At 40.7% G+C, this 10281-nt stretch overlaps 1 protein-coding gene across 1 annotated transcript; it reads right to left on the bottom strand.

Moving 5' to 3' along the window:
* Positions 1 to 119: 119 nt before the first annotated feature.
* Positions 120 to 9778, bottom strand: leo1 (LEO1 homolog, Paf1/RNA polymerase II complex component). The gene is made up of 14 exons (XM_010784281.1): positions 9680 to 9778; positions 8437 to 8585; positions 7074 to 7519; positions 6628 to 6836; positions 6297 to 6401; positions 6074 to 6168; positions 5604 to 5752; positions 5233 to 5317; positions 4782 to 4876; positions 4556 to 4690; positions 3506 to 3641; positions 1022 to 1214; positions 843 to 940; positions 120 to 559 (listed from the first exon to the last, which is right to left on the bottom strand). Exons 1-14 carry the CDS (start codon positions 9735 to 9737, stop codon positions 323 to 325), a joined length of 2190 nt encoding a protein of 729 aa, XP_010782583.1. The 5' UTR covers positions 9738 to 9778; the 3' UTR covers positions 120 to 322.
* Positions 9779 to 10281: the final 503 nt, after the last annotated feature.

Here is a 10281-nt window from a genome sequence, read left to right as displayed (position 1 = left end):
CAATTTAACCTCAAATCACCTCTTTGTTTGGAAACTGGATTAAGCATTACATTTCAAATCAGTGTGATTCATACATATTGATCCTAATGGTGAAAAACAGAGGCGCCGGGAAACTTTGGTTACATAAGACAACCATTTCTTTATTTCACACCTCTGCTGTACATAACATAAACAAGCAGACACACAATCTCACACACACACACAAACAAACACACTCTCCCAAACACAGATCTTAAGAAAATATACAAAACAAAATATGGCTGTTTATATGCCATGTGGGCTGAGCACTGATAATACAGTGGAATGATACAAAATAAAAAAATCATTCGTCATCCTCTTCTTCCTCCACCTCTTCTTTTTCTTCTTCTTCTACTTCTTCTTCTTCTTCTTCTTCTTCTTCTTCTACTACTACTACTGCCGCCACCGCCGCTGCCGCCTCCTCCTCATCGTCGTCCTCATCTTCTTCATCGCTGATAACATATTTCTTAGCCTTTTTGGTAGCCACTTCTTCTTCTTCGCCGTCGTCGTCTGCCTTCCTCTTACTCGATCCCTCGCCCTCCTGCTCAAAAACAGAAGAGATGGCTCTCATGCTGACACTAGCAGACATTTTGTACAGTTTCTCAGAACGTTCAGTTTGTCATGTTACAGTTGCATTTTGTTTAGGGGAAGAACCACAAGTGTTGTTATTCTGAAGATAAACGAGTGCATCTTTAAGTGCAGGTTATTCAGGAGGACTAGTATTTCTTGTCCTGTTCGGTTCACTGAAGACGGATACTTTTTTAAGCTCTAAAGTAAACTGCATTACACTGCCCCCTGTCTGTGCAGCAGGACACAACACCCACCTCATCGCTGTCTAGCTTCTTGGCCTTCATCAGCCTCTGGGCCTTGTCATCATCGGAGCCTTCATCACTGTCTGAGGAGTAGATCCTGGCTCGCTCCTCTGGATTGGGGGAAAACATTGAGGATGTTCAATAGGCCTTCATAAAAATCTTGTGAGAAATAATAAAATATCCTCCCTCACCTCTGAGACCTCCGCCTCCCTTGAATTTGCTCTTGATGGCTGCCAGACTGATGGTCTCGTCGCCCTCCTCGTCGTCATCGTAGCGGTCGGGCTCCAGGTAGCTGCTGCTCAGGCCTCTGGCGTGCTGCTTCTCCCTCATCCTCCTCTGCTGCGACTCTCTGCGGATGGACGCTCGCAGCCGCTCCTCCTCTTTCTGACAGGAGAGACACCAGGGGGAACCATTTTAAGCACTGGCTTCAAGTTTGACATTTAGTTTCTAGCTGGTAATGTGAGTGCATAACTCATGTCATAATACATGCACTACATAGTACTTTTACAACAGGTTTTTCAAATAGAATGAGCCTATTAAATCAAAACATATTTTGAGCAGGCTCCACACCTCATTTCTGGGCTGCAACATTTATTTATATTCACTATCAAATTGCTTACATTTTTTATTTGATCATATTTTAAGTAGTGTTATAGTTATACAAGTGTCAGGTTTTGATAAGGTTTTTTAAGATCCCTGTACAGATTATATAGTCAGAATATATTTGATATTTCAGTATGGAACAAGCTGTTCAGTTTTCTCGTATTTATGGTTTTGGTTTATCTTCCTCCTTGAACAAATAACCCTACTTATTAGTTTAATATTGAAGAAACATGGATGTTGTAGCAAAGCTATTTTCTATGCATATTAATTAACTAATCCCTTTTAACTGTACAGGTTAGGCAGTAAAGGTAAAGAAAATAGAGTGTGGTTACAGTTAAATATCTTGAGTCTAAAGTCAAACTCCACATATTGGAAGCTCATGAGGTGCATCCAACTCTGAAATTAAACTATTAATGGAACAGAAATAAGCTGTAAGTGCATCTGAACTGCTGCCATGTCAATCCACACAGCAATGGGAGCATTTAACCATTATTTTCAGACTGTAGCTGCCCTAACCCTTTCAAGTCTGCCCCAAGATCAGCTAAATCTTGCATGAGAGACCTTTTTTTTTAGATGTTGCGTCTAACAGCAGGAGCGCGATGCTTGTACAGTAGGGCTGTGCATCTTCACTGGTCTCACGATTCGATTACGATTATCCTGTCAACGATTCCATTCAATTCGATATCCCGATGCATCACGATGCATCAGGATTCATACCAATGCGTTGCATCCTCAATTTTCTATATTACTGCACATGGCTTATTTTTCATCAATGCATACATGCAGTAAATACATATGAACTCTTTTTTTATTATTTAGAAAGTGCTTCAGAAATGAATAACATAAATGTCTTGACATTAATTTATAAACCAAAATAAATTAATTGTATAGGTCTAGCCTCCCTACATCTGTGTGTGAAGTTGTTCCATCCTCAAAAACAAAATAATAATGCTTCTGCAGTCTAGCTGCAGCTTCTAGCAACAGTCTTTGTTAAAAAAAAAAAGGACACTGAATGTCTTGAATGTGGCATCACACACAGGACTTGAGTCTGAACACAGCAGACAACAGGAGTATTTACAATAGCATATACAAACAAAAATACTGCATGTGGGTGCACACTTACATTCTCTGTCTTACTATTACATAAATCCCACGAATGCATGAGATTAAGATAGCTTCATTATATCTCAGTGATTAAGTGAATAATAAAGTTTCTATCAGGTTGCTATCAGCCTGTCACTCATTATTTTCAGGGAGGGGGCGGGGTTTGGAGGAACGGAGAGGAGACGGTGATCGCGTAAGCTTTTTTCCTCAAAAACAAACTTTACACACGTATATATCGTCTGAAAATTGCTAGAGGACATTCATACTCTGCAATCCAAGACTTAATTAAATCCACCAAAAACCTGACATGATTGTAACGCGATTATTTTTGAAAAACATAAATCCCTTTGTCTCTGAGCCGCAGCGACACGGAGTGATTCAGAGCGGGTCCTTCTGCTGTTGGTTCTGGACTGGTGTTCTTGTGTTGGTGGATAAAGCAGACTGTTCCGTGTTTGGTGTTGCTGGTGCCGCTGTCACGTCTGTTCCCTGATCTCTGCGTCACCGACCGATTTCATATTAAAGTGACAGAAAAAAAAACGTTATAGTAAAGCCGCGGCCGGAAAATCAGGAAGCAACGTTACTACGCTATAATCGATTATCTTCCGTCACTGCATCGATACCGAATCGTCCACGTCCGCATCGCAATGCATCGTAGAAACGATTAGTTTCAACACCCCTATTGTACAGTGATTCTTCCCCAGATGAGCGCTGAGCACAGTGAAACTATGAACGAAGCTATCAGCAGTACTTGTCTGGTGTTGACAGTAGATACAAAACCAGCCCCCTCCAGACATGCTGACACTTTTTCCATTTCACTGACCACTGTGTGACCCCATTATGTAAGGACGTCAGGTTAAGTCTTTATGTAATTGGGCACAGTGCCTGTCCGCAACTGGCCTCACGCCACGTGTTTGGTCCCTGCGAGAACAAAATCATTCTCAAACAGGGGGGAGGAGAGGGTGCGTTACCTTGATCATTTCATTACGATGGGACTCTGGATCTCGTCCAGCCATGGGAAGGATTCTGATCTTCTGGGTCTTGGAGCAGCGGTCAGCCAGAGACAGAGTCATCTTCCTGTGGGTGGCGCTGTCTGTGGAGTGGGGCCTGGATATAGAAAATATACATTATGTTACATTTAATGCATTCCATAGTGCTTTCTCTTTAAAAGTATTACCTTAAACATTAAGTGGGCAGTTTTCACAGCTTTATTAATATTCATATTTATATTGATTTTGTTGGTAATTTGGAGGAAAAATAAAAATTTTATTAGATGAAAGTAATTCAATCCTATTCATTATACATTGGGAGAACTGAATAAAGAGGCAATTACCATTTATTTACCAAAAAAATGTCAGCACTCAAATGCATGCAAGAATTGTTGAACAAATCTAAATGTCATAATCATAATAGAAATGGCTCAATCTTACTCGAAAAGAAAGATTTCCAACAATTCCTAAATGATCAGCTCTCCTGTCATATAAGGGATATTTTAACATATTTCTTAAAAAGTGTTACTTTGAAACCCACTCTTTGAAAGAATGTCTCCTCAATTTCACTGAACAATTCAGCTCTAATCCTTAATAGAAAACTCTGCTCTGATGATATTACACAACCAGAACAAATGGTCATGTCCTGTCTGGCATAGCGTCATGAAAGCAGCTTTGGCCCGTGTCCTGCTGGTCCCATGTGTTCAGAGGAGACAGAACATCCAGGTGTACTCGGGGGCCGCTAAGAGGCTTACACACTTCTTATTGGGAGAAATCTGGGCAGCTTGCACAAGGTGATCCTGATCTTGCAGCATAGACTACATTCCTGAAAGAAGCTTGAATGAAGGCTATTGTTGTTGTTTTGAGTTAGAAGCACCGTGGGCCATATTTGCTTGTCAGGGAGCCAGATAGAAGAGGAGTATCTCTAGCAACCTATAGCTTTGGCCTCAAGGGAGAACTTCTCTTTATGTGAGACTCAAGTCTTAATAGCAGCCTGTCACTAATAACAACAGTGGCATGTTTCCGTGTTACCTGAATGTGAGTTTTGTTTTGAACACAGCCTGTCCCTGGAGTCCTGTACCCTGTCGGATGAACAAGTGGTTGTGGTCTCCCTGGAGAGGAGCCTTGTAAACATCGAACACTTCATTCCCAAGATGGAGGGACATGCTGTGGAAAGAAGGGGACGTTTTAAAACCATGGAAGAGGAGAGTACACAGTGTAGCAACCTCCCACACACCCAGCTCCACATAATACACACCTGCCATCAGACCATTTGACAATGCGTGCATTGCTGTCTCGTATTTCATTTCCCTCTTCGTCTTTCCTGGCTCTCCAGCGAATTGTGTTCTCCACCTGTTGGAGAGAAACTCTGGTCACTCTCTTCATAAGAACATGAGCCTTGTTTCCAATTATTTCTAGAAGCCTTGTATAGAGAAAACTAAATACATTAAACAAAGTCAAAAACAGTTAGGCAATAAATAAGGTATTATTTATAAGCTTAAAATAATCATTAAGGATTAAGCAAAAGAGTAAACTGAAATTAAATCCAACACATATGAACCCCATAGATAGAATACAAGCATTTTAGGGAAATGAGCAGCAACATCAAAAGTACTTAAAAAAAAAATCTTCCCTATTGCACAATTTATTTCAATTATTTCAGACAACTACAGATAAATGTATATACAAGCATGGTGTGGACTACATACCTTCAGCTTCAGCCTGGTCCTTCCCTCCTCATCCAGCATTTCTTCATCCTCAAATTCATCCTCATAGTACTGAGGATCAAAGGGTCTATAAAGGGTGATTCATAGAAAATCAAAATGAGTCGACGACCTTTAAATAAGGCAGAAGATATCCTGCTCATCCAGCCCCCACACATTTAGCTGAACACTTCACAGAAAGTGTAAGCTCTTGCAAATCTCTTACTCACAAGCACAGAGTTAAATGATCCTGGGCATCAATTAAAGGGTCTAAAAATGTGCATTTACTTTTTTGTACTCTCTTCATTTTAAAGTACTTGAGAGCTCATCGGGTACAACATGCATGTTGTATATATTGACAGTGCCATGGTTCTGACCTGGGCTCCACAGACAGGAAGTTGGGCAGCTTGACAAAGTAAAGGTCAGATCCCAGGTCTGTGCTGACTTTTGGGATCTCTACTTCGATGCGGGTTTCGGGGGCATGCTCCTCTTCTGGATGATCCCCGTCCATCCCATCATCTGCATCCTGCACACACAAAGAGAGGGAAGGGAAGAGAACATTTTGGGGATCAGCTCAGAGAGGCTTGCAGTGAAGCTCAGATAAAAATAGATTTGGGAACTCGTATAATTAATAATAATAATTCATTACATTTATTTTTGCGATTTTCCAGATGCTCAAAGTGCTTTACATTACATATAACATATATTAGACATGTAACATTGAATACTGTGGACTGGACAATACCCACAGGAGCAAATTAGGGTGAAGTGTCTTATAAAGAGGGACTGGGCCCAATTACAGGCACTTGAGGATCAGTGGAAGAAAGAGACAGGAGGATGGACATACCAGGGGCTGACCCGGGGTCGGAGGCTTCTCTGCATCGCTGTCTGAAGAAATGTCATCAGCCTCTCCAAACAGGTCATCTGCTGCCGTCTTCTTTACTGTCAAAAGTAAGTTAGAGAACTACTTTAAAGTACATGAGAGCAACAAAAATGCATCCTTCAGCTGCAATTAATACCAATAAGTCTTTCAGTAGAAATGTCATTTCTTTTTCCAAGCGATTTCTAACCTTTTTTTGTTCCAACATCACTGTCTGAGTCTGAATCAGAGGCAATTTTTGCTTTGGGCTTCTGTCTTAGAAAATCATCTTCGCTATCACTGCCCTTAGGAGAACCTGAAAAATAAAAGCAAAACGGGTGGTAAAGCAATTTCATTTGCACACATCAGTTTTAGTTTGTAAAAAGCATTATTATCCCATGAAAAAGTCTAAGAGAAAGATGAATCTCTTATTATTCTCAGAGTCCTAAGATTAACTTTACAAGATCAACACAGATGTCCGGCTTGAGGGCCAGTCCCTGTACAATATCGGCTCGTCCTTTGACACTGGACTCAAGTAGTACCTGACTTCCTGCTCCTCGGCCCCTCGTCATCAGAGTTCTCTCTTTCTTCTTCAGAGTAATGACGTTTCTCCCCCTCGTCCTCCGACTGGTCGCTCTTAACCCCTCCTCCCCACTTCTCATCCTCTGACTGGTTCTCCCTGGCAGAAGCTTCTCCATCACTGTGAGGTGTGCCTGGCGCTGACTGCGGAGTCCCAGGTTCGCTGTGCACACTGGATATAAAAATACATTTGGATGAAATTAAAATCAGGTCTTCTGACTACACAGGATGGACTTTTGATAGATGAATAAACACAAGTACATGTTCTTAGACAGTGTTAAAAGGTCGCATAATCGCTTGGCATTGTTATACTTAACTAAAGTACTGTGTTTTAGTTGGGGTCCCCTCTGGCATCATGTCATGTTATTTCAGTTTAATAATGAAGCAAATCCAGTGTGTGTTGGCTCACCTTCTGTCTGAACGGGCACTGCCTCTCTCGGAGCGAGGGCTTCCCCTTCCAGACATCGCGCTGCCAGCCGGGCTTCCTCTGTCCGACTGGTGGCCCCTCTCCTCCTCGTCTTCATCCTCGTCTCGACGGCCGCGCTCTGAGCCGCTGTGCTGCTCTGCGCCACTGTGGTGCTCTGCGCCACTGTGCTGCTCTGCTTCGGAGTGATCCCCCTGGTCTGAGTGCATGCTGGCCTCTGACTGGTTCCCTGAGCGCTCAGACTGGTTGTCGCTGCCGCTGTGCTGACTGCGAGGACTGTGCTGACTGCGAGGACTGTGCTGACTGCGAGGACTGTGCTGACTGCGAGCACTGTGCTGACTGCGAGGACTGTGCTGACTGCGAGGACTGTGCTGACTGCGAGCACTGTGCTGACTGCGCTGCTCGTCCTCACTGTCGTCTCCAAACAGCTCCTATTAGGTTGAAATAAATGTAAGTTAGATGTGAGAGAGGAGTACACAATGATTATAAATCAATCAGTGGTTCTAGTAGGGTAGAACTTTATCCATGATGGCTGACCCCTGGTGTCAGAAGGTGGGGTGGACATAATGTAAAAAAAAAACTTAATAGCTGATACTGGCAGTAAATCGTAATAAAGTCGTAGTATAAATCAGTATTTATTACCAGTCCATAGTTAGGGTTAGGGTTTTAATTCTATGGTCAGCAGAATCTCCAAATGTGTCTGCTTTTAACCTTTTTCTAATTGGCTTACACACTTTATTTACATTTCTGTGATTATACATGCAATACATATGACATGTATTCAGGGTTTCATATTTTCCCCTACTCTTTTGATAATAAGCAGTCAAGTTAAGGCTGAACAATAAATCAGAATTTTGTCAAAGTTGCAATGTAACTTGTAAAATAACCAAATTGCAGGAGCTTTATTATTTGATTCAAAATACACTACATTTTGCTGCAAAGATGTCCCAGGCTACAAACTATATTCTGCACACTTACAAGAATGTATTTGTTTGGAACAGATCTCCATTTAAAAAAATCAAACCATTACATTTTAATATAAAAAACGAGGATAATGATGCAAAAAAGATCACTCAAATATGCAATTGCATATTTGTCAAAACAAGCGCAATTAAACCTTTTTCCAAGCAGTTACGCCTTAGTCTAGACTCTAATGTCTCAGATATAAAAACCAGACACGATAAAATAGGAACGTCAGACAGAAAAGTTGAACTAACCGTTAATGTCGTCGGGCTGTTGGATTTATTAGCTATTCTAAACATATTATTAAATGATAGTAAATGTTTGAGTGATTATTGGACAGGGGTCAGAGTAAACCCACAAAGAGTGTCATTCTTCAAACACACACCTTATTAATGCTGGCTTTTCCTGTCTCCCGGCCATCCTCATCGTCATCGTCCTGTTCCCTCTCACTGCCGCTGCCGCTGCCCGAGGCGTTGCTGGCGGATCGGGGTCTCTCCTGCTCCGAGTCTGAACCTGAGCCAGAGCCAGACACTGCTGAAACACAATAAAGCAATGAGCATTCATTATTTATTCTGGGACAGAGTGTAGCTCATCCTAATTGCTCTCGCACAGTTCTATATCAATATCAACACCAATAGACGTTATTAAAAATGGTACAGGTGTACATATCAGAATCAAAACCAGAATAATGTGTATTGCCAAGTATGCCTAGTGTTTAAGATTTAAACAAATGTGCCTTAGTATTTGGTACACCAACCATAACAAGAGGAACAAATAAATACATGCAGAGTACTGTCAAGAACTTAAATAAAGAATAAAAGCCTTACAACTAAAAAATGAAAACTCTAAGTGGAAATTGGGTGTATAACAATATAAAAAAATGAAACGTAAATCGCTGGTTGGTGCATTTTAAGAAACATTTAAATAAATCTGCAACAGGTGTTTGTAATATTGCATGTGATTTGGTTGATACTACTAAACGTATTATTATTATGTATTTTTTTTAAATACTGTTACTAGATAACCTGGAACGGTACTTTTGTAAATGGTAATTTGTTTAATTTCCATCTTTAATATATTATGCATGCCTCTTATTTAAATTGCCTCTTGTTTTTGCCATAACAATGTAAAGTTCCCTTCTGTGGGACTAATACAGGTAGGCCTATTCTGATTATGTCTGTGAAATAAGTACTAGGTTATTTTTAACCTTTGTAGTGTTGACATTTTGGAATTGAATAAATAAAATCTTAATACAAGATTTAAGCAGTTAGAGCGTTTTTTCACCCGCTTGTTTTTCCACTGGCCAAACTAACAAAGCTAAGTGTTGTTTGGCTGATGAGAGCATGTGCTGGAGATACAAACTGCACTGTTGTTGCAGCTCAGCTAAATACGCTTGTTCATACAAATACAGAGAGCTAGCTTTTTAATGCAAACTAAAGAATAAACGTTGACTCGTTTCTTATATAGCTAGCTTTTAAATAATATTAGATACCGACACCGTTAGTTACACCGGGGTAATGTTCGGGCAGAGCTAATGCTAACGTGGTTAGCATCGGGAAACACTCGACATCGCTATAAACTAGATTAATCAATAAATACTATTTTCACCGACTGAGAGACAGTTTTACCTCGCTGCTCATTGTCGCTGTCCCCATCACTCCCGAACAATTCATCCATGTCCGCCATTTCTTCCAAACTGTGGCAGCAACAATGTGACCTAACAGGAAATGATCGCCGGCTCCGAGGGATGGTTTTGTTTCCGAGTTCAATCCGGGCGGGCATGTTTGTGTAGTGAGCGAAGTCAGCCACAAGAAGGGGGTACACACTAAAACATCAAGGGTACACACCACAGTAAACTCTAAGGCTCTGCTGGTCTCTCTCAACATGTAATCCTCCAATAAATGCAAACATTTCATATTTAAACAATATATTTCAGTTTATTTATATATATTTTTCCAGCTGTATAATGCTATGTATCTATCTTGTTTTTCCAGCTGTAGCCTATAATCTATCTTGTTTGAAGAACATTTCAGATTTTCTTTCTCCCCAGTTTCCTTCACTTTCCTATCACTTATACTATACTAAAATAATATACAGTTTATTACGAAAAGGGTATGGTCAGCAACAAAGACGTATGCAAAGAAACTGAGAAAACAATTTAACAGTAAAACTAAATTCTTAACATTTCAAACCTTATGAGGATGGTATACCATTATTTGATTGAAAATAA

This window comes from Notothenia coriiceps, unplaced genomic scaffold, assembly GCF_000735185.1.
Source record: "Notothenia coriiceps isolate Sejong01 unplaced genomic scaffold, NC01 NC01_scaffold00026319, whole genome shotgun sequence".
Lineage (NCBI taxonomy): Eukaryota > Metazoa > Chordata > Actinopteri > Perciformes > Nototheniidae > Notothenia > Notothenia coriiceps.
Note: the sequence above shows the minus strand (reverse complement) of the source record. Positions and strands in the feature narration are given on the sequence as shown.

Coding starts and splice junctions, on each gene's coding strand:
- leo1 (XM_010784281.1), bottom strand. CDS start 9,737: ATGGCGGACATGGATGAATTGTTCGGGAGTGATGGGGACAGCGACAAT. Junction 941..1,021: donor GGGAGGCGGAGGTCTCAGAG/GTGAGGGAGGAT, acceptor CCCCCAATCCAG/AGGAGCGAGCCAGGATCTAC. Junction 560..842: donor AGAAGCTAGACAGCGATGAG/GTGGGTGTTGTG, acceptor GTTTTTGAGCAG/GAGGGCGAGGGATCGAGTAA.